At 44.3% G+C, this 24,120-nt stretch overlaps 2 protein-coding genes across 12 annotated transcripts; both read left to right on the top strand.

Annotated features, from left to right (window-relative positions):
• The first annotated feature begins 1,060 nt into the window (after positions 1 to 1,060).
• Positions 1,061 to 20,669, top strand: LOC307201217 (up-regulator of cell proliferation-like). 11 transcript variants are annotated; one of them, XM_079950229.1, is made up of 6 exons: positions 1,061 to 1,139; positions 1,775 to 1,846; positions 4,805 to 4,876; positions 13,045 to 13,116; positions 13,752 to 13,823; positions 15,645 to 20,669. In XM_079950229.1, exons 2-6 carry the CDS (start codon positions 1,816 to 1,818, stop codon positions 20,312 to 20,314), a joined length of 4,917 nt encoding a protein of 1,638 aa, XP_079806355.1. In that variant the 5' UTR covers positions 1,061 to 1,139; positions 1,775 to 1,815; the 3' UTR covers positions 20,315 to 20,669. The 11 variants fall into 11 exon arrangements, with proteins under 11 accessions (XP_079806355.1, XP_079806362.1, XP_079806359.1 ...); XM_079950236.1 differs by lacking the exon at positions 1,775 to 1,846; XM_079950233.1 differs by lacking the exon at positions 13,752 to 13,823.
• Positions 20,670 to 20,671: 2 nt separating this feature from the next.
• On the top strand, positions 20,672 to 22,666 carry LOC307201237 (interferon-induced very large GTPase 1-like). The gene has a single exon (XM_079950279.1). The coding sequence runs from the start codon at positions 20,766 to 20,768 to the stop codon at positions 22,176 to 22,178; it is 1,413 nt and encodes a 470-aa protein (XP_079806405.1). The 5' UTR covers positions 20,672 to 20,765; the 3' UTR covers positions 22,179 to 22,666.
• Positions 22,667 to 24,120: the final 1,454 nt, after the last annotated feature.

The raw sequence follows: 24,120 nt of genomic DNA, 5'->3' as shown, positions 1-24,120 counted from the left end.
GCCCCCAGGAGCCCCGCCTCCCCTGGCCTTAAGGCGAGCACTCCTCCTGGGAGAAACCAGTTCCCTCCGCCTCTCTGCCCTAAGCCTCTGCAGTTCAGGAGAGGCTGGGGAGTTACTGGACCCAGGGGGAGACTCAACTTCCTCTGGCAGGGCCGGGAGAGGCGCACCTGTAGGCACTGTGTCCTTAATCACCTCTGGAGCTAGAGTGGAATCACCTGGTGCCTGCTCCGGAGCAGCGGCGTAGCGTGGGTTGTCAGCACCCAGGGCAAGTAATTTGCGCCCCCTAACCCGGGGCAAGGCAAGTAATTTGCGCCCCTAACCCCTAACCTGCCGCCGCTGCCAGCTTCTTCTTGCTGCTGCCTGGCCTGGTTGGGTGTGGTTCTCTCCCGCGCTCAGCGCTGCGCTGGGCGGCCGCTGCACTGTCTCTCCCTCAGATACTCCCTCCCTTGCTCTCTCTCCACTCCGCACTGCAACGCACGCCTGGCACCCTCCCCCTCCACAGTGGGCGGTGACCCGGCAGCTCGGATCGGATTCACACAGCCAGCTCTGCAGTGAGAGAGAGAATGAGCCAGGTAGGGGCAGACAGCTGCAAGTGCGAGCGCGAGCGCGCCCCCCCGCAAATTTTGTGCCCAGTGCGGCTGGCCCCCTCTGCACCGCCCACGCTACGCCACTGCTCCTGAGGATCCGGCACAGGTGCAGGCGCTGCAGATCCAAGGCCCTGCCCCAGTTCAGCCGGCCCTGGAGGCGGGGACTCCTGTGCAGGCTGGGATTCCTCCGGTTCAGCCTCTGAATCGGAATCCCAGGCCATCACAGATATATTGATTGGGTATTAAACAAACAAACAAACAAACAAACAAACTTAAATGACTTTGGAGGGTGGTAGATCACTGCCAGTTTGTTACACTGGTAGTAGATCACAACCTATTTGAAGTTGGACATACCTATTGTAGTCCAACAACCTTGGGAGGGTGTGTCCACAGGTTTCTCATCCCCTGATCTAGCATACTGTATAACTGCAAATGTTCAGAATGTCTACCCCATTTTGCTAGAAACGTGTTTGTTTCTAAGTTGCTCAGTTGGTGAAGGGGAAGGTGAAATTCAGAAACACCCAGAGGAAGAGAAGAGAGATCTTGAAATAGGTAATCTCACCTAATCACTGGTGTAATGAAGGGAGAAAGTGAAGGGGTGCAGCTCAGGGATTCCTTTTTCAGAGCAGGAGCAATGACATGATCTGCTGGAAAAGTACATGGGTAGTTGAAGAGCTCTTGAACTAAAGAATTTACTAGTACAGTGGTACCTCAGGTTACATACGCTTCAGGTTACATGAGCTTCAGGTTACAGACTCCGCTAACCCAGAAATATTACCTCAGGTTAAAAACTTTGCTTCAGGATAAGAACAGAAATAGGGCAGTGGCAGCGCAGTAGCAGCAGGAGGCCCCATTAGCTAAAGTGGTGCTGCAGGTTAAGAACAGACCTCTGGAACAAATTAAGTACTTAACCCGAGGTACCTCTGTAATACACTTTCATTCCTCATCGCTGCTGCTGTGTGGTTTCAGGTGCTGTTACGAATATTGGCCAAGGCTGCAGAAAGGTCTATCCCATTGTTGGTTCCTAAATGGGGACATGGCTTTTTAGTGGTGATTCTTATCCCATCATGTAGCTTTTGTTGTTAAAGCACTTTGAGATGTTTCACGGGAAATATATACGTAAATAGGTTGCCACATTGGAGAAGGCATTTTTAGATGGCTGTGCTAATGTGAGCTTCTGTCTCTAGGTTGTCCAAGTCAAGAGAAAGAAGATGATGTCCGGGAAGAAATGGAGGAAGAGAATAAACACCCCACCCCAGGTAATCCCTCCTAATCATCATCACAGTGGAAAGGGAATGTAGGGTGTGTTGGAGAGAGAGTTTTGGAAGAGAGATCTTACGCTCTCGTAGCAGAGTAAATGCTGCATGCTTAGGGAGTGCTCTTCAGCTCCATGGAACCATTTGTGTGGAGTACCTTAGGGTTCAATTTTATCCCTTATGCTGTTTAACATCTACATGAAACCACTGAGCAGGATCATCCTGAAACAGTTCAGGACCACCCACAGTCTCCTCAGATAGAAAGGCCTGCTTTTGGGGACTTCCGGTTTAGCGCCATCGGCTATGGCGGAATTCCTCTGATTCAGAGGAACCCGCTCCGCCAAAATCGGGTCTTGCTGCCGTGGCGAAGGCGGAGACCCTCCAGAAATCCCAGGCGGAGGAAGCCTGGGAACATGGGATTCGGCTCACACCAAGAGCGCCCCCCCTACACACACGGAAACCCCTTTTTGGGGGTTCCGAAGTGACGTGGGGTGAGTGGTGCGGTGTCTCGAATCGACTGCTATTTTTGCGGAGTGAAGCCGCACAGCTGTTGTCGGAGAGCGCTGACTTCTTTTTGTGGACATTCGGATTTCAAACAACAACCCGTGAGTAGTACGGAAATTGGATTCTTAAAAGATATTTTTAAATTCGGCACGATCGGGGAAGGTCCAAACAGGAAGTCCCCCTCCCCTTTCTGTAAATAATTTAAAGCAAAGAACCTGTCAACTAAGGTCGTGGAGAGATTTCTTTTTTAAAGGACCTTAATTCTACGAATTGATACTATAAGAAATTTTGTCTGGAAGCAGGGGAGCCTGCAGGAAAAGATCTAAATTTGGGAATTGACGTGCCACCTCCCCCCCCACCGGAACCGGGAGTGGTCCGGGAGAGCCCGTTGATGAAGTATAGAACAATTTGACAGCTGTCAAGCTAGCTGTCAAGACGTAAAAAGAGAACTTTGTTTCTGTCGTCTACATTTGTTACAAGCTTGTTTTTGAAAAGAAGGAAGGACTGTTACAATTTAACTGGACTTTTGGATCTGTGCTGAAAGGAGTAAAAAGAAACTTAAACTCCCCTAGAGCGAGTTTTGGGATACTGCAGAGAATGGCTGTTGGAGAGGAAATCCAGTCTGAACTGAATAGGACATTCTTTCTCTTGGGAAAGTTGCAAGGTCAAATTGGTGTTTTGACTACAAATGTTACAACTTTGGACACAAGAGTGAATACCATCACTGAACCTGATAAGAATTCGGCACAGCAATTTTATTCAACTGAACAAACAGGGAAATTTGAGAAGGAGAATTATGTTGTCTCTGAAGAGGAGAAAGGGGGAGCCGTAACCCTGCAGATGCAAAAGGAGAGCTGCAATTTGAGGCCTGACATGATGGCAATAAGGGGAAATAAATTTTTGAAGATGAAAGCTTGGCCTGAATTGGAAAGTGAAAGATGGAGAGATCTCCTTATGTGGAGATCAGATGATCCTAGGATTACAAATTTGATTCAGGTGGAAGTAGGAGCTTTGGGGACATTTGGATTTGAAAGGAGAATGAAACAAGATTTGGAATACCCCATAGGCCTTACTTTTAAGTATGGAGGTTTGGCTGGAAGGAATGTGGATGCTGTTGGGTTGGAGCTTCCCCGAGATTTGGCTTTCATTACTAAGGACTATCAAAAAGACTGGCAGAGGGGACATGAGAGAGATTTAAGAGCCTCCGATGTAAGATCTCCGGGTTGATGGCTTTTTGAGATTGATGGACTTACGTTGGGGACTGAAACCAGAAAGGGGTATGGGTGGAATGGTAATTGGGAACTCAAAGGATATATAATATAATTTGCTTTTTTGATTTGTATGAGAGAGAGAGTTGGGAAATTCGTGGAAGGGAATCTTTTTCGACCTTAGAGTTTTTAAAATAAACTAAATTACTTTATTGAAAATAAGGTTGGAAGGATTTGCATCGCTGCTGCTGCTGCTGCTGCTGCTGTGTGGTTTCAGGTGCTGTTTCGAATATTGGCCAAGGCTGCAGAAAGGTCTATCCCATTGTTGGTGCCTTAATGGGGACATGGCTTTTTAGTGGTGATTCTTATCCCAGCATGTAGCTTTTGTTGCTAAACCACTTTGAGATGTTTCAAGGGAAATATATAAATAGGTTGCCACATTGGAGAAGGCCTTTTTAGATGGTTGTGCTAATGTGAGCTTCTGTTTCTAGGTTGTCCAAGTCAAGAGAAAGAAGATGATGTCCAGGAGGAATTGGAGGAAGACAAGAAACACCCCACCCCAGGTAATCCCTCCTAATCATCATCACAGTGGAAAGGGAATGTAGGGTGTGTTGGAGAGAGTGTTTTGGAAGAGAGATCTCACGCTCTCGTAGCAGAGTAAATGCTGCAAGCTTAGGGAGTGCTCTTCAGCTCCATGGAACCATTTGTGTGCAGCACCTCAGAGTTCAATTTTATCCCTTATGCTGTTTAACATCTACATGAAATCACTGAGCAGGATCATCCTGAAACAGTTCAGGACCACCCACAGTCTCCTCAGAGAGAAAGGCCTGCTTTTGGGTAGGGGGGTGGAGAGAGGCCTGCGCGCTTCGACAGTCTCGTCAGGTCTCTTTGACTTTTCTCACATGTTTAGTTACTTATCAATCCAGTAACAATTTGAATCTGTCATGAAGATATCCGAAGATAACTACTGTATCTGTGAAATAAAGATGCATTTGATTGATTGATTGATTGATTGGGTATTGATTAAGTAAATAAATAAACCCAAATGACTTTGGAGGGTGGTAGATCACTGCCAGTTTGTCACACTGGCAGTAGATCACAACCTATTTGAAGTTGGACATACCTATTGTAGTCCAACAACCTTGGGAGGGTGTGTCCACAGGTTTCTCATCCCCTGATCTAGCATACTGTATAACTGCAAATGTTCAGAATGTCTACCCCATTTTGCTAGAAACGTGTTTGTTTCTAGGTTGCTCAGTTGGTGAAGGGGAAGGTGAAATTCAGAAACACCCAGAGGAAGAGAAGAGAGATCTTGAAATAGGTAATCTCACCTAATCACCGGTGTAATGAAGGGAGAAAGTGAAGGGGTGCAGCTCAGGGATTCCTTTTTCAGAGCAGGAGCAATGACATGATCTGCTGGAAAAGTACATGGGTAGTTGAAGAGCTCTTGAACTAAAGAATTTACTAGTACAGTGGTACCTCAGGTTACATACGCTTCAGGTTACATGAGCTTCAGGTTACAGACTCCGCTAACCCAGAAATATTACCTCAGGTTAAAAACTTTGCTTCAGGATAAGAACAGAAATAGGGCAGTGGCAGCGCAGTAGCAGCAGGAGGCCCCATTAGCTAAAGTGGTGCTGCAGGTTAAGAACAGACCTCTGGAACAAATTAAGTACTTAACCCGAGGTACCTCTGTAATACACTTTCATTCCTCATCGCTGCTGCTGTGTGGTTTCAGGTGCTGTTACGAATATTGGCCAAGGCTGCAGAAAGGTCTATCCCATTGTTGGTGCCTTAATGGGGACATGGCTTTTTAGTGGTGATTCTTATCCCATCATGTAGCTTTTGTTGTTAAAGCACTTTGAGATGTTTCACGGGAAATATATACGTAAATAGGTTGCCACATTGGAGAAGGCATTTTTAGATGGCTGTGCTAATGTGAGCTTCTGTCTCTAGGTTGTCCAAGTCAAGAGAAAGAAGATGATGTCCGGGAAGAAATGGAGGAAGAGAATAAACACTCCACCCCAGGTAATCCCTCCTAATCATCATCACAGTGGAAAGGGAATGTAGGGTGTGTTGGAGAGAGAGTTTTGGAAGAGAGATCTTACGCTCTCGTAGCAGAGTAAATGCTGCATGCTTAGGGAGTGCTCTTCAGCTCCATGGAACCATTTGTGTGGAGTACCTTAGGGTTCAATTTTATCCCTTATGCTGTTTAACATCTACATGAAACCACTGAGCAGGATCATCCTGAAACAGTTCAGGACCACCCACAGTCTCCTCAGATAGAAAGGCCTGCTTTTGGGGACTTCCGGTTTAGCGCCATCGGCTATGGCTGAATTCCTCTGATTCAGAGGAACCCGCTCCGCCAAAATCGGGTCTTGCTGCCGTGGCGAAGGCGGAGACCCTCCAGAAATCCCAGGCGGAGGAAGCCTGGGAACGTGGGATTCGGCTCACACCAAGAGCGCCCCCCCTACACACACGGAAACCCCTTTTTGGGGGTTCCGAAGTGACGTGGGGTGAGTGGTGCGGTGTCTCGAATCGACTGCTATTTTTGCGGAGTGAAGCCGCACAGCTGTTGTCGGAGAGCGCTGACTTCTTTTTGTGGACATTCGGATTTCAAACAACAACCCGTGAGTAGTACGGAAATTGGATTCTTAAAAGATATTTTTAAATTCGGCACAATCGGGGAAGGTCCAAACAGGAAGTCCCCCTCCCCTTTCTGTAAATAATTTAAAGCAAAGAACCTGTCAACTAAGGTCGTGGAGAGATTTCTTTTTTAAAGGACCTTAATTCTACGAATTGATACTATAAGAAATTTTGTCTGGAAGCAGGGGAGCCTGCAGGAAAAGATCTAAATTTGGGAATTGACGTGCCACCTCCCCCCCCACCGGAACCGGGAGTGGTCCGGGAGAGCCCGTTGATGAAGTATAGAACAATTTGACAGCTGTCAAGCTAGCTGTCAAGACGTAAAAAGAGAACTTTGTTTCTGTCGTCTACATTTGTTACAAGCTTGTTTTTGAAAAGAAGGGAGGACTGTTACAATTTAACTGGACTTTTGGAACTGTGCTGAAAGGAGTAAAAAGAAACTTAAACTCCCCTAGAGCGAGTTTTGGGATACTGCAGAGAATGGCTGTTGGAGAGGAAATCCAGTCTGAACTGAATAGGACATTCTTTCTCTTGGGAAAGTTGCAAGGTCAAATTGGTGTTTTGACTACAAATGTTACAACTTTGGACACAAGAGTGAATACCATCATTGAACCTGATAAGAATTCAGCACAGCAATTTTATTCAACTGAACAAACAGGGAAATTTGAGAAGGAGAATTATGTTGTCTCTGAAGAGGAGAAAGGGGGAGCCGTAACCCTGCAGATGCAAAAGGAGAGCTGCAATTTGAGGCCTGACATGATGGCAATAAGGGGAAATAAATTTTTGAAGATGAAAGCTTGGCCTGAATTGGAAAGTGAAAGATGGAGAGATCTCCTTATGTGGAGATCAGATGATCCTAGGATTACAAATTTGATTCAGGTGGAAGTAGGAGCTTTGGGGACATTTGGATTTGAAAGGAGAATGAAACAAGATTTGGAATACCCCATAGGCCTTACTTTTAAGTATGGAGGTTTGGCTGGAAGGAATGTGGATGCTGTTGGGTTGGAGCTTCCCCGAGATTTGGCTTTCATTACTAAGGACTATCAAAAAGACTGGCAGAGGGGACATGAGAGAGATTTAAGAGCCTCCGATGTAAGATCTCCGGGTTGATGGCTTTTTGAGATTGATGGACTTACGTTGGGGACTGAAACCAGGAAGGGGTATGGGTGGAATGGTAATTGGGAACTCAAAGGATATATAATATAATTTGCTTTTTTGTTTTGTATGAGAGTTGGGAAATTCGTGGAAGGGAATCTTTTTCGACCTTAGAGAAACGCCTTAAGAATAAGTATTGATATATAGGTCTGGATGAGAGTTAAGATTGGATAAAGTAAAAGTGGTTTTTAAAATAAACTAAATTACATTATTGAAAATAAGGTTGGAAGGATTTGCAGAAATTACAATTTGAACTAGAATACTAAAATGGGAGGTGTGAGGAGGTCAAGGAAATAAGTAAAGGAAGAAAGTTATGTAAGGTTTAATTTGCTTTTTTTCCCTTTTTTTTAAGCGAGTGTATTTTCTTGTTGTTGTTTTTTTTGTATTTTGTATTTTTCTTTTTTTCTTTCTGTAACTTTTAAACTTTGAATAAATATTATTTAAAAAAATAAAAAGAAAGGCCTGCTTTTGGGTGGGGGGTGGAGAGAAGCCCCACATGCTCCGACAGTCTCCTCAGGTCTGTTTGACTTTTCTCACACATTTAGTTATTGTCCATCCAGTAAAAATTTGAATCTGTCATGAAAATATCCAAACATAACTACTGTATCTGTGAAATAAAGATCCATTTGATTGATTGATATTGTGCAGGTCCCAGGGGGAAGGTTACCGTTGGCGTAGTCAAAGTCCGGTCCTGGGTCAATAGCCTGGAAACAGTTCAGAAGGAGTGGGGCGAGGTCCGAAGCAGGAAGCCGGGCGGGGACAGGAACACTGGAAGGTCAGGTCTGGGTCCGGGCAGGAACAGGTACACAACGACATTGCTCCCACAACCTGGGACCGGGCTGACTGACCTTTATCTTCTCTAAGGCCAGGGGCGGTCCCGGCCCCCAGGAGCCCCGCCTCCCCTGGCCTTAAGGCGAGCACTCCTCCTGGGAGAAACCAGTTCCCTCCGCCTCTCTGCCCTAAGCCTCTGCAGTTCAGGAGAGGCTGGGGAGTTACTGGACCCAGGGGGAGACTCAACTTCCTCTGGCAGGGCCGGGAGAGGCGCACCTGTAGGCACTGTGTCCTTAATCACCTCTGGAGCTAGAGTGGAATCACCTGGTGCCTGCTCCGGAGCAGCGGCGTAGCGTGGGTTGTCAGCACCCAGGGCAAGTAATTTGCGCCCCCTAACCCGGGGCAAGGCAAGTAATTTGCGCCCCTAACCCCTAACCTGCCGCCGCTGCCAGCTTCTTCTTGCTGCTGCCTGGCCTGGTTGGGTGTGGTTCTCTCCCGCGCTCAGCGCTGCGCTGGGCGGCCGCTGCACTGTCTCTCCCTCAGATACTCCCTCCCTTGCTCTCTCTCCACTCCGCACTGCAACGCACGCCTGGCACCCTCCCCCTCCACAGTGGGCGGTGACCCGGCAGCTCGGATCGGATTCACACAGCCAGCTCTGCAGTGAGAGAGAGAATGAGCCAGGTAGGGGCAGACAGCTGCAAGTGCGAGCGCGAGCGCGCCCCCCCGCAAATTTTGTGCCCAGTGCGGCTGGCCCCCTCTGCACCGCCCACGCTACGCCACTGCTCCTGAGGATCCGGCACAGGTGCAGGCGCTGCAGATCCAAGGCCCTGCCCCAGTTCAGCCGGCCCTGGAGGCGGGGACTCCTGTGCAGGCTGGGATTCCTCCGGTTCAGCCTCTGAATCGGAATCCCAGGCCATCACAGATATATTGATTGGGTATTAAACAAACAAACAAACAAACAAACAAACTTAAATGACTTTGGAGGGTGGTAGATCACTGCCAGTTTGTTACACTGGTAGTAGATCACAACCTATTTGAAGTTGGACATACCTATTGTAGTCCAACAACCTTGGGAGGGTGTGTCCACAGGTTTCTCATCCCCTGATCTAGCATACTGTATAACTGCAAATGTTCAGAATGTCTACCCCATTTTGCTAGAAACGTGTTTGTTTCTAAGTTGCTCAGTTGGTGAAGGGGAAGGTGAAATTCAGAAACACCCAGAGGAAGAGAAGAGAGATCTTGAAATAGGTAATCTCACCTAATCACTGGTGTAATGAAGGGAGAAAGTGAAGGGGTGCAGCTCAGGGATTCCTTTTTCAGAGCAGGAGCAATGACATGATCTGCTGGAAAAGTACATGGGTAGTTGAAGAGCTCTTGAACTAAAGAATTTACTAGTACAGTGGTACCTCAGGTTACATACGCTTCAGGTTACATGAGCTTCAGGTTACAGACTCCGCTAACCCAGAAATATTACCTCAGGTTAAAAACTTTGCTTCAGGATAAGAACAGAAATAGGGCAGTGGCAGCGCAGTAGCAGCAGGAGGCCCCATTAGCTAAAGTGGTGCTGCAGGTTAAGAACAGACCTCTGGAACAAATTAAGTACTTAACCCGAGGTACCTCTGTAATACACTTTCATTCCTCATCGCTGCTGCTGTGTGGTTTCAGGTGCTGTTACGAATATTGGCCAAGGCTGCAGAAAGGTCTATCCCATTGTTGGTTCCTAAATGGGGACATGGCTTTTTAGTGGTGATTCTTATCCCATCATGTAGCTTTTGTTGTTAAAGCACTTTGAGATGTTTCACGGGAAATATATACGTAAATAGGTTGCCACATTGGAGAAGGCATTTTTAGATGGCTGTGCTAATGTGAGCTTATGTCTCTAGGTTGTCCAAGTCAAGAGAAAGAAGATGATGTCCGGGAAGAAATGGAGGAAGAGAATAAACACCCCACCCCAGGTAATCCCTCCTAATCATCATCACAGTGGAAAGGGAATGTAGGGTGTGTTGGAGAGAGAGTTTTGGAAGAGAGATCTTACGCTCTCGTAGCAGAGTAAATGCTGCATGCTTAGGGAGTGCTCTTCAGCTCCATGGAACCATTTGTGTGGAGTACCTCAGGGTTCAATTTTATCCCTTATGCTGTTTAACATCTACATGAAACCACTGAGCAGGATCATCCTGAAACAGTTCAGGACCACCCACAGTCTCCTCAGATAGAAAGGCCTGCTTTTGGGGACTTCCGGTTTAGCGCCATCGGCTATGGCGGAATTCCTCTGATTCAGAGGAACCCGCTCCGCCAAAATCGGGTCTTGCTGCCGTGGCGAAGGCGGAGACCCTCCAGAAATCCCAGGCGGAGGAAGCCTGGGAACGTGGGATTCGGCTCACACCAAGAGCGCCCCCCCTACACACACGGAAACCCCTTTTTGGGGGTTCCGAAGTGACGTGGGGTGAGTGGTGCGGTGTCTCGAATCGACTGCTATTTTTGCGGAGTGAAGCCGCACAGCTGTTGTCGGAGAGCGCTGACTTCTTTTTGTGGACATTCGGATTTCAAACAACAACCCGTGAGTAGTACGGAAATTGGATTCTTAAAAGATATTTTTAAATTCGGCACGATCGGGGAAGGTCCAAACAGGAAGTCCCCCTCCCCTTTCTGTAAATAATTTAAAGCAAAGAACCTGTCAACTAAGGTCGTGGAGAGATTTCTTTTTTAAAGGACCTTAATTATACGAATTGATACTATAAGAAATTTTGTCTGGAAGCAGGGGAGCCTGCAGGAAAAGATCTAAATTTGGGAATTGACGTGCCACCTCCCCCCCCACCGGAACCGGGAGTGGTCCGGGAGAGCCCGTTGATGAAGTATAGAACAATTTGACAGCTGTCAAGCTAGCTGTCAAGACGTAAAAAGAGAACTTTGTTTCTGTCGTCTACATTTGTTACAAGCTTGTTTTTGAAAAGAAGGAAGGACTGTTACAATTTAACTGGACTTTTGGATCTGTGCTGAAAGGAGTAAAAAGAAACTTAAACTCCCCTAGAGCGAGTTTTGGGATACTGCAGAGAATGGCTGTTGGAGAGGAAATCCAGTCTGAACTGAATAGGACATTCTTTCTCTTGGGAAAGTTGCAAGGTCAAATTGGTGTTTTGACTACAAATGTTACAACTTTGGACACAAGAGTGAATACCATCACTGAACCTGATAAGAATTCAGCACAGCAATTTTATTCAACTGAACAAACAGGGAAATTTGAGAAGGAGAATTATGTTGTCTCTGAAGAGGAGAAAGGGGGAGCCGTAACCCTGCAGATGCAAAAGGAGAGCTGCAATTTGAGGCCTGACATGATGGCAATAAGGGGAAATAAATTTTTGAAGATGAAAGCTTGGCCTGAATTGGAAAGTGAAAGATGGAGAGATCTCCTTATGTGGAGATCAGATGATCCTAGGATTACAAATTTGATTCAGGTGGAAGTAGGAGCTTTGGGGACATTTGGATTTGAAAGGAGAATGAAACAAGATTTGGAATACCCCATAGGCCTTACTTTTAAGTATGGAGGTTTGGCTGGAAGGAATGTGGATGCTGTTGGGTTGGAGCTTCCCCGAGATTTGGCTTTCATTACTAAGGACTATCAAAAAGACTGGCAGAGGGGACATGAGAGAGATTTAAGAGCCTCCGATGTAAGATCTCCGGGTTGATGGCTTTTTGAGATTGATGGACTTACGTTGGGGACTGAAACCAGGAAGGGGTATGGGTGGAATGGTAATTGGGAACTCAAAGGATATATAATATAATTTGCTTTTTTGATTTGTATGAGAGAGAGAGTTGGGAAATTCGTGGAAGGGAATCTTTTTCGACCTTAGAGTTTTTAAAATAAACTAAATTACTTTATTGAAAATAAGGTTGGAAGGATTTGCATCGCTGCTGCTGCTGCTGCTGCTGCTGTGTGGTTTCAGGTGCTGTTTCGAATATTGGCCAAGGCTGCAGAAAGGTCTATCCCATTGTTGGTGCCTTAATGGGGACATGGCTTTTTAGTGGTGATTCTTATCCCAGCATGTAGCTTTTGTTGCTAAACCACTTTGAGATGTTTCAAGGGAAATATATAAATAGGTTGCCACATTGGAGAAGGCCTTTTTAGATGGTTGTGCTAATGTGAGCTTCTGTTTCTAGGTTGTCCAAGTCAAGAGAAAGAAGATGATGTCCAGGAGGAATTGGAGGAAGACAAGAAACACCCCACCCCAGGTAATCCCTCCTAATCATCATCACAGTGGAAAGGGAATGTAGGGTGTGTTGGAGAGAGTGTTTTGGAAGAGAGATCTCACGCTCTCGTAGCAGAGTAAATGCTGCAAGCTTAGGGAGTGCTCTTCAGCTCCATGGAACCATTTGTGTGGAGCACCTCAGAGTTCAATTTTATCCCTTATGCTGTTTAACATCTACATGAAATCACTGAGCAGGATCATCCTGAAACAGTTCAGGACCACCCACAGTCTCCTCAGAGAGAAAGGCCTGCTTTTGGGTAGGGGGGTGGAGAGAGGCCTGCGCACTTCGACAGTCTCGTCAGGTCTCTTTGACTTTTCTCACATGTTTAGTTACTTATCAATCCAGTAACAATTTGAATCTGTCATGAAGATATCCGAAGATAACTACTGTATCTGTGAAATAAAGATGCATTTGATTGATTGATTGATTGATTGATTGAGTATTGATTAAGTAAATAAATAAACCCAAATGACTTTGGAGGGCGGTAGATCACTGCCAGTTTGTCACACTGGTAGTAGATCACAACCTATTTGAAGTTGGACATACCTATTGTAGTCCAACAACCTTGGGAGGGTGTGTCCACAGGTTTCTCATCCCCTGATCTAGCATACTGTATAACTGCAAATGTTCAGAATGTCTACCCCATTTTGCTAGAAACGTGTTTGTTTCTAGGTTGCTCAGTTGGTGAAGGGGAAGGTGAAATTCAGAAACACCCAGAGGAAGAGAAGAGAGATCTTGAAATAGGTAATCTCACCTAATCACTGGTGTAATGAAGGGAGAAAGTGAAGGGGTGCAGCTCAGGGATTCCTTTTTCAGAGCAGGAGCAATGACATGATCTGCTGGAAAAGTACATGGGTAGTTGAAGAGCTCTTGAACTAAAGAATTTACTAGTACAATGGTACCTCAGGTTACATACGCTTCAGGTTATATGAGCTTCAGGTTACAGACTCCGCTAACCCAGAAATATTACCTCAGGTTAAAAACTTTGCTTCAGGATAAGAACAGAAATAGGGCAGTGGCAGCGCAGTAGCAGCAGGAGGCCCCATTAGCTAAAGTGGTGCTGCAGGTTAAGAACAGACCTCTGGAACAAATTAAGTACTTAACCCGAGGTACCTCTGTAATACACTTTCATTCCTCATCGCTGCTGCTGTGTGGTTTCAGGTGCTGTTACGAATATTGGCCAAGGCTGCAGAAAGGTCTATCCCATTGTTGGTGCCTTAATGGGGACATGGCTTTTTAGTGGTGATTCTTATCCCATCATGTAGCTTTTGTTGTTAAAGCACTTTGAGATGTTTCATGGGAAATATATACGTAAATAGGTTGCCACATTGGAGAAGGCATTTTTAGATGGCTGTGCTAATGTGAGCTTCTGTCTCTAGGTTGTCCAAGTCAAGAGAAAGAAGATGATGTCCGGGAAGAAATGGAGGAAGAGAATAAACACTCCACCCCAGGTAATCCCTCCTAATCATCATCACAGTGGAAAGGGAATGTAGGGTGTGTTGGAGAGAGAGTTTTGGAAGAGAGATCTTACGCTCTCGTAGCAGAGTAAATGCTGCATGCTTAGGGAGTGCTCTTCAGCTCCATGGAACCATTTGTGTGGAGTACCTCAGGGTTCAATTTTATCCCTTATGCTGTTTAACATCTACATGAAACCACTGAGTAGGATGATCCTGAAATAGTTCAGGACCACCCACAGTCTCCTCAGAGAGAAAGGCCTGCTTTTGGGTGGGGGGTGGAGCGAAGCCACAGTCTACCCAGGTCTGTTTGACTTTTCTCACACGTTTAGTTATTGTTCATCTGCTGGAAAAGTTCATGGGTAGAGCTAAGTAAAATGGTGATTGCTCCAACCACATTAAAACTGCATTAATTACTTCTACCCTCAACTACCTTCAAACAAACATTCCCCAGCAAAACAAAAAACAAAAAAAAACTAGGCTAAAATAAATCACATATACTTAGCTTTGAAAATAAGTAAATGTTTTGCTCACAGCATCTCAAGAATTTACAGCAAACAAGTCTCCATCCACTGGCACAAAAACAAAGGTGAAAAATGTTCTAAATGACTTTAAAAGGTATTGGTTTCCTTACAAAAGGATCATGCAATGTTTGGTTTAGCAAAGATGCAGGCTTTAAAATCTCCCTTTTGGAGATATGCAGTTCACTTGGTTTTTCTTGCAGCTGGGAGCCAAAGGAGGTGGGGAGAGAATGTGAGGGAGCTCCACCCCCCACTGTCAACCTGAGCTCAGGTTAACCCTTTCATGCCCACTTCTGCCTCTGTGTCCTCACCCAACCATTGGCCTCTGGCCTCTGGAAAATAACCCACAAAGGAATGTAGTTGCGTCTTCTTCAAAAATCTTATTGAACATATCAGAAAAGTGCAGTGATATTTAACATTGTCACATGCTGATGTCTGTTGTCCCATCACTCATCTTCTTCCAAAAAGTCCACCTTTTAGGGGATGCAGCTCTGTTGCACAAGGGTGCCAAATCTGCTTTTTAATTGCACAAGCTGAATTTGTTGATAGGTGGTTGACTCCCACCCAGAAATAATGACAGCCTGAAATCACCCCAAGACACAGAAGTCCTGTGCAGAGGAAGGATGTTAACTGATTTTCTTTATCCATCTCAATTGGCGTTTAAGCCTGGTTTTGGCAGAGAAACTGCTTTGGTCATCCTGTATGATGACCTCTGTCAAGAGAGAAATAGGGAAAATGTGTTCGTGCAAATTATTGTCAATCTTTCAATTCCATCTACCACAGTATCCTTCTGGAGCGGCTGTCCAAACTAGGAGTGGGGTGCACTATTTTGCGGTGATGCTTAGGGGGTGCTCTTCAGCTCCATGGAACCATCAATGTGGAGTTCCTTGGGGTTCAATTTTATCCCCTATGCTGTTTAACATCTACTTGAAACCATCGAGTAGGGATCATCCTGAAACAGTTCAGGACCACAATACCTCCCCCCATACAAAGCAACCGAGATCCTGCAATCATCCTTTTGTGCCTCCTCCATGAGAGATCTGGAGGGAGGCAACATGAGAACGGGCCTTTCCTGCTATGGCCCCCCGCTTGTGGCATGCTCTCCCTAGGGAGGCTTGCCTGGTGCCTTTGTTACATATCTTTAGGTTCCAAGCAAAAACATTTTTCTTCTCTTAGGCCTTTTGCTAATTAAACAAAATTCATGGCCTTTTAAACAGAGGGGGGTGTTTGTTATTATGGTTTGTTATGTTATTATCAGTTTTAATATATTAGTAAATATGTTTCTCATTTTCTACAGAGAAAAGAAAAGCAGTTATGGATATTCTGTGCAAATTAAATCTAGAAAAGCATAAAAGCAAAGCGCTCTCCCTCCAAGAAGTCCTGAAAATAGGTTCATGGAGCTTGAAGGAATTCACCCCTCAAACCCGGGAAGATTTGCCTTGGCATTTTCTGAGGAAGATATTGGCTCTGAATGTGACAGCCAGGAGCACCAGCTTCAAAGAAGTTGTTTCTGATGATGAAGTACTTAGAAGAAATGAGAGGATTGATAAGGACATTTTCTTGACTCTTGAAATGGATGAGAGTCATTCTGTGAACCCCCTTGATGTCCTTTGTGTTGTTCTGCTTTGTTCTGACAGTTTCCTCCAACAGGAGATCCTCCTCAAAATGTCCATGTGCCAGTTTGCCCTGCCTTTGATTCTGCCTCCCCTCAAGACCTCCAAGTGCACCCTGATGCTCTGGGCCATGAGGGACATTGTGAAAATATGGAGGCCCCATTCCTTGGCTGAAAGCAGAGGCTTCAGGGAGGAGAGCCTGGTACTGACATCCATGCCGACTGTTTCCTTCGTACGGATGGGGAGCTGTAACCTATCCAAGTCCAAAATCCTCAACGAGTTCCTCAGCCCTTCTCAGCAGCATAATGATTTCTTTCTACACCGAGATATGGAGTGTGGGAACATCCCTCGGGAAATTGCTGATGGGCTTGTAGAGATTGCCTGGTATTTCCCAGGAGGACGGACGAACACAGATCTCTTCCCAGAGCCAGTTGCTGTTGCAAATCTCCGTGGAGATGTTGAGTCTCACTGGGTGCAGTTCAGCTTTTTAACACAGGTCTCCTCAGCTGTCTTCATATTTGCTGATTGTATTGGCGACAGAGAATATACTCTTTTGTCGTCACTGAAGGACCTGTCAACTCAGTTCTACTTTATCTTGGAAGGTCGCAGTAGAAAATCTGATTGTACCTTGGAGTTCTTAAATAAACTGGCACCAGTGATTAAACTTGACAATTCACATATATTGGTAAAGAATGCCACAACAAATAAAGCAATATTTGTAGAACACCTTCGAGCTGCAGTTGGAAAAATAATAGCCTCAAATCCTAAGTGTATAAGTATTGATAAGATGTGTACAACGGCCCATGAACTTACAATCCAGGTGGATGAAGACCACAAAGAATGTCAGGATGCCCTCAGATGTGTCACAGAAATTTCAGGAGAGATCAAAGATGTAGCAGTTTATAAGAAAGAAACACTGATACTCCAAGGCGATCTCTGGAAGAATCTGGCCAAAGTGGAGAAAGAACTATGCAGAATGGAAAGACAAGGGGACATGCCTTCGGAAAAATACAGATCAGAATTGAGAAGCAGATGGTCGGAACTGCGTAGGCAGCAGAGTCAATGTGATCTCACCAGTGGTTTGATTAATTTCATCCACAGCATAAAACATTTGAAGGATGCAGAGAGGAATTATTTCTTGAAATGGATGAAGTTCAACCTGGACCATATTGCTAGGGGAAATCTTTCCAAGTTACATGCTGACTATAAAGAGAAATGCAAGAATTTAGGAGATGATGGGCGGAAGATTGCAGAGGTAGACCAGTTGATATCGTCCTCTTCCTTGGGAGTTGAGCATTTCATGCGTGAGCTGGGGCAGTTCTATGAGGCAGAATGCTCAATGGTTAATGAGGGCAAAATAGCTGAAAATGAAAGGCAGTTTTCCGATTGCCCAAGCATTGCAGCTGAACTATTGCTGGAAGGGTTTCCCCTAGAGCTCATTGATGGTGATGCATCCAACATCCCCTTGCAGTGGATAACTGACGTTCTGAATAAACTCAATAACAAACTTAGGGGACAATCCAAGATGATGGTGATAACCGTTCTGGGGGTGCAGAGCACTGGGAAATCGACCCTTCTGAACACCATGTTTGGCCTGCAGTTTGCTGTCAGCAGTGGGCGGTGCACACGAGGTGCCTTCATGACGCTTCTTAATGTCTCAGAGAATTTGGTTCAGGATCTTGGCTGTGACTTCATCCTGGTAATAGACACAGAGGGCTTGAAAGCCCCTGAATTGGCCAAACTGGAAGACAGCTATCAGCATGACAACGAGTTGGCCACTCTAGTGATTGGGCTGAGCGACATCACCATTGTCAACATGGCCATGGAGAATGCCACCGAAATGAAGGACATCCTGCAAATTGTGACCCATGCCTTCTTCAGGATGGAGAGGATTAGGCAAAAACCCAACTGCCAGTTTGTTCATCAGAACGTCAGTGACGTTTCTGCACATGACCAAAACATGAGGGATAGGAAGCATCTTTTGGAACAGCTGAATGAAATGACGCAGGCTGCAGCAAAAATGGAAAAACTCAATAGGGATATCAAGTTTTCAGACATCATGGACTATGACCCAGAAATGCACAATTGGTACATCCCAGGTCTTTGGCATGGAGTCCCACCAATGGCCCCAGTTAACATGGGATACAGTGAAAAAGTCCTTGAATTAAAGAAGTACATATTTGAATTCATAAAGAAGCGCACATGTAAAATATCTCCGAAGGACATCCCTCAGTTTACTGAATGGGTGAAAAATCTCTGGAATGCTGTGAAACATGAGAACTTCATCTTCAGCTTCCGAAACAGCCTCATAGCGGAAGCTTATAACCAGCTCTCCATGAAATATTCTGAATGGGAATGGCATTTTCGCAGAGAGATGCACCTGTGGGTATCTGAACAGGAAACATCAATACAGAATGTTTCTCCCGATGAATTTGATATACGCAGTTTGCAAAATGAGCTTTATCAGAAGCTGTTGGCTGGAGAACAGCAGATTTTGGAGAATTTGAAGCAATACTTTGAAAGCAGAGCAGCAAATCTGCATTTGGTAGAAAGGTACAGAGAAGATTTTGTCCGCAGTGCTCGCAGCCTCAAGCAGGAACTTGAAAGTTATTCTTACAAGATTCACTCTCTACAAACTGAATACTTGAAAATAATTGAAGGAAAGGTTGATGGGCTACTTAAAAAATGCCGGGAAAATGAAGATAGGATTGAAGATCAAGAACTGGAAAAAGAGTTTGAAAGAATGTGGACAGAAACATTATCAGAAATATCACCTGTTCCCTTAGAGAAACGACAAATATATGAAGAGCTTGACTTACATTTGAGAAGGGAATTGTCACATCGAGGAAGTTCAGTCAATGTAAAATTACAGGGAGCAAAATCTTTGTTAAGCTACAGAATGAATACTTTTCAAATGAAATCTGAATATATGGATTCAACATTGTGGCGCCGTGTGAAACACTACTTTGCTAACAAGGAGTGTTTGCATGAGATAGAAAAACTTGCTAACTCCTTGATGGCTAAATGCAGTTCCTACATTTGTAAAAAGGTTGATTCCAAAGGAGACTATGATGATACATATTGTGGTGAACTTTTACAGATTATCAATGAAATGCTTCAACAATCTGATGCTCAGAAACTTCATACAACAACATGCTTTGAAGTGGATCTAAAGCTTCACATTTTGGGGGAAGCAGCTCATGAATTTCAAAAGATGCATGAAGAATTTATTAAGGAAAATGATCCCTATATACGCTTAGAGAAACTGAAGCCTCGTTATTTCTCAATTTTCAGAGATCTTTACCTGGAAAAAGATGCCCAGCAAATCAGAGCCAAGAATTTATGTGACCAGTGTCTCCATCCTGCCCTTGTGAGTTATATCAACAAAAGACTTGGGATAGAAATAGTAGATGACATTCTCAACAGTGCACAGTCCATTGGGTATGCCAGTCGGAGCTTCTTCCAGTTCACTGTCCTGAAGGAACTGTTGGAAGAGGGTAATGTCGACAGTTACCTAGAATACATTGGGTCTTATGAAAGGTTTGTCAAAAATTGGATCCAGAAACAAATTTTGGGTTACTATGCAGAGAATGAGTGTCTGAAGAAACTGGAGGGAGAGATACTCTCTGCGATTGTAAAGAAAATTATAGAAACACTGGAAAAATTAAAGCATCAAGATATTGAGACAGTCTCAGAATTTTTGGACAGTTTTTGCAGAGAAATGCAGAAGGAGTTAGTCATTTCTAAGGACAGTCTGTTAGGGGTACAGTTTAAGAATGCAACTGATCCTGCACAGTTTTCTGCTTATGTTGAAAACTTCCTTGATGATTTGCAACAGCAAATAATATCTGAATATGATATCCTGGATCTCCAGTCTAAACTCTCCAAATTGCCTGTGAGCCCCCAGGATGAGATCTTCAAGCGGGTGTTTGGCTGTGGGAAGCAGTGTCCTTTCTGCAAAGTCCCCTGTGAAGCTGGAGGGAGTGCTCATCAAGAGCATTTTGCAACTGTCCATCGGCCTAAAGGACTGAAAGGGTACATCGAAACAGAGTCAGAAAAGCTTGTTTATGATATCTGTTCCACTGCTGTGGCTTCCAACACTAAGTTCAGAAATCGAGACACAAATGGGGAATACTATCCATACAAAGATTATCGTGCATATTATCCAGACTGGTGCATCCAACCAGATCCCAGTATCAATGCTTCAGATTACTGGAAGTTTGTTTTGAACAAATATAACCGTGATTTTGCAAGAATATATGAAGCTAAACCAGCTGATCTGCCAGCGGACTGGAAAAACATTACTGAAGAACAAGCACTGAAGGCCTTAAAGGACATTTATAATATGAAGTGAGCATTCTTATCTTGGCAGAAGAGAAACATGGATCTTCTTCCCATGAAAGCATGCCACCAAGTAGGCAAGTCTTAATAATGCAGAAAAGGCCCCTTGAAAGTTAAAATGAATCTCTTTGAAGGACCCTTAATTTTCAGATAACACTGATAGATAGGGAAAATAGGGTTCTGCATTCCTATGTCCCTGGCTGGGTTTCCATTTACTTCACTGTGTCTTAAGTTTTGTGCCACATATAGTGGAATGTTTTCAGCAAGTTGTGTCTACCTGTATCACTCTGTTCATCTTCCCTGTTCAGGTGCACGTTTATCCCAATCTCAGTTTTATTCTTTTTCCCGATGCATATTATTTACCCTGAGCAGCAATCTTCTCTCTTCCCCTCCATTGTATTAAAATACTGCTGCTAACTTGGAATTTGAAATTCACTAGGTGATGGCAGCATTTTAATTCTCAAATGGAGTATATGGAGTATATTCATTTTAATTCTCAAATGGAGTATATGCATATAATAAAAGATTTTGCTTACTCCTTGTTGTCCAAATGCACTTCATATATTGATCAAAAGCTCAATTCTAAAGGAGACTACGATGAAACCTACTGCATTGACCTTTTGTGTATGATCAACGAAGTGCTTCAACAGCCTGATGTTCAAAATCTTCATACAAACCCTGGCTTTGAAGTGGACCTTAAGCTCCACATCTTGGGAGAAGCAGCTCATGCATTTCAAAGGAGACATGAAGAATTTGTTAAGGAAAATGATCCTCACATGCGCCTGGGAAAACTGAAACCCCACTATTTTGCAATTTTCAGAGATCTTTATCAGGAAAAAGATGCCCATCAAATCCAAGCTAAAGATTTCTGTGAAATGTGTCTCCATCCTGCTATAGTGAATTATGTCAACAATAGACTTGGAGTGGAAATAGTGGACAACTTTCACAATAGTGAGCAGTCTATTGACTTTGGCTCTCGGAGTTTTTTCCAGTTTACTATCCTGAAGGATCTGTTAAATGAATGGGATTTTGACCAATATGTTGAATACATCACAACCTATGAAAAGTTTGTCAAGAGTTGGATATGGAAAAGAATGGTGGATTACTATACAAAAAATGAGGATCTGAAGAATCTGGAGGAAAACATTTTCTCTGCAATACTAGACAAAATTAGAAAAACATTGGAGAAGCTGAGGCATCAAGGTGCTGCGACAATCTCAGAATTTGTGCAGGATTTTTCCCAAGAAATGCAGAAGGAGTTAGTCATTCCTAAGGATAGTTTAGTGGGGACATACATGAAACAGGCATTTGATCCTGGCCACTTTTTTGCTTTTGTTGAAAGCTTCCTTCCTAATTTGCAAGAACAAATATTAAGCAGATTTAAAGACTTGGATATCAAATCCAAACTCTCCAAACTGCCTGTGAGGCCCCAAGACGAAATCTTCAAGCAAATGTTTGGCTGTGGGAAGCAGTGTCCCTTCTGCTACGCCCCCTGTGAAGCTGGAGGGAGCACTCATCGGGAGCATTTTGCAACAATCCATCGACCTCAAGGATTTGGAAGATTCAGATATACAGATTCAGAAAAGCTGGTATGTTCTCTGTGTTCCACTGATGTGTCCACCAATCAAATGTTCCGAAATCGGGACACAAATTATCAATGGCATCCATACAAAGAGTACCGTACGTATTATCCAGACTGGCGTATCCAACCTGATCCCAGTATCAAAGCTTCTGATTACTGGAAGTACATTTTAAAAATGTTCAGTGATGACTTTGCCAGACAGTACAAGGCTAAACCAGCTAATCTGCCAGAGGACTCGGGAAATATAATCAAAGAAGAGGCACTTCAGGCCGTAAAAGATAGATACAAGTTGTAAGCAACACTACCATCAGAATGCTTGCCTTAAAGACCCGGAAACAAAAGTGGTTTCAAACAAGTTTTTGCACTCACAGATTGCATACAATTTTATTAAATGTATGCCATTTTTGTATGAAAATCTCAGATGTTATGCACAGCTGCCAAACATAATGTGACTCTGCGCATAATATGACAAGTTGCGTGTTGAAATTAGCAAAACAATGATGTGTTTTCATTTTTCAGATTATGGTTAAAGTGTAAACGCCTTGCGCTAAAGTAGTCCTAGTCAGTAGCCATACGCATTCCTAGTTGTCTATAACCGCTTAATTATATGATATACCGTATACCTTTTGGGGTAGTGAGGGAGTTTTTTACTCTATAGCATCCAGGTATGTGATTGTACCCATAATTATTTCCTTCCCCCATATTTTGTAATTCACAGCCTAAAGCAGCACATATATTCTTTGTCTTTCTTTTCCAAGTGTAATAAACCAATCTTTCACTCTTTCCTGGTGTGACAAATTCTTTATTGGGTATAAGGGTTGAAGGTATCAATGCATTTTAATGAGTGCACACCCTGACTCTGTGCCAAAAGTTACATTCCTATTTTAGGTCCATGCTGGACAAACATGTGGGTTCAGACATGCACATTGTAACACACATCTGTGGGCAACTTTTAGGGCAACCTTTTTGCTGAAATGGTGCGCAGCATTTGTTTAGACCTGGGGTTTGCAAACTGTGGCTGGTGAGCTTCATCCTGGAAGACCACTCGCAATCTGAATTCTATGGAATTCAAATGGGTACTACAATAAAGTATACTATAATAAAAGAAGCAATGAAACTAAATTATTAGCTATTTATATACTGATGTTTCCTCCGAGAAGTTCAAGGTGACATACATGGGGTCCCCCTTCCCATTTTATCCTCACAACAACCCTGTGAGGTAGGTTAGGTGGAGGGACAGTGGCTGGCCCAGGGGCACCCAGTGAGCCTCGTGACTGAGTAGGGAGTCGAGTCCTGGTCTCCTATGCGCTATTCCAATGCTCTAACCTTTACACCACAATGGTTCTCGGCACATACAGCATCTAGGGAAAAGGTAAAGGACCCCCAGATGGTTAAGTCCAGTCAAAGGCGACCATGAGGTGTGGTGCTCATCTTGCTTTCAGGCCGAGGGAACTGATGTTTGTCCGCAAACAGCTTCCCGGGTCATGTGGCCAGCATGACGAAACCAATTCTGGCGCAACGGGACTCCGTGACGGAAGCCAGAGCGCACAGTAATGCCGTTTACAGCATCTAGCACATCACAACTGCTGCAACAGGCAACAAGTGATTCACCAAGAACATTTTTTAATGGTCTGTGAGGGGGGAACGTTTGAGAACCAGGGATTTAAAGCATACAACTTCCAACCTGGTCATAGGAGCAGGTGATATCCCCACACAACTCTGAGCAAAGCAGCTGGAGAGCATGATTTTGCACAATGTGCAATCTTCTCAATCTGCAGAGAACTGATAAATTTGCAAAAGATAACAAAGGGTTTGTCTCAAGCTCTTAACCAGTTCTCTGATTTACGATAAAATCTGTGCTTGTTGTAGCCACAGCATCGGCATCCCCCATGGTACAAGGTTGCCTTTCTGTCTGATCGCCCTCCACTGGTTCAGGTAACATTGCAAGTGCCGTTGCTTAACCTCGAACACAAACACTGGGAGATACAGTCTCCCAAGTACATACTGTAGGTTCCAGACCAGCCTTTGTCAACTTGGTGCCTTCCAGATGTGTTGGACCACAACTCCCATCAGCCACAACCAAAATCAAACTAAGTAAGTAAAGCCCTCAGGATTCTTCAGAGGAAGTTGTGTGTTTTAAGTGTCAATGTAAGAAATGTTTCCTGTTTTACCATTAAAAAACTTCCCCTGCCAGTGGATATAGAAACCAACTGGCAATGACAGTCCTGCAGCTCAGC

This window comes from Podarcis cretensis (assembly GCF_951804945.1).
Source record: "Podarcis cretensis genome assembly, chromosome: 13".
Lineage (NCBI taxonomy): Eukaryota > Metazoa > Chordata > Lepidosauria > Squamata > Lacertidae > Podarcis > Podarcis cretensis.
The sequence above is the reverse complement of the archived record's forward strand: the minus strand, read 5'-3'. Positions and strand labels throughout refer to the sequence as shown.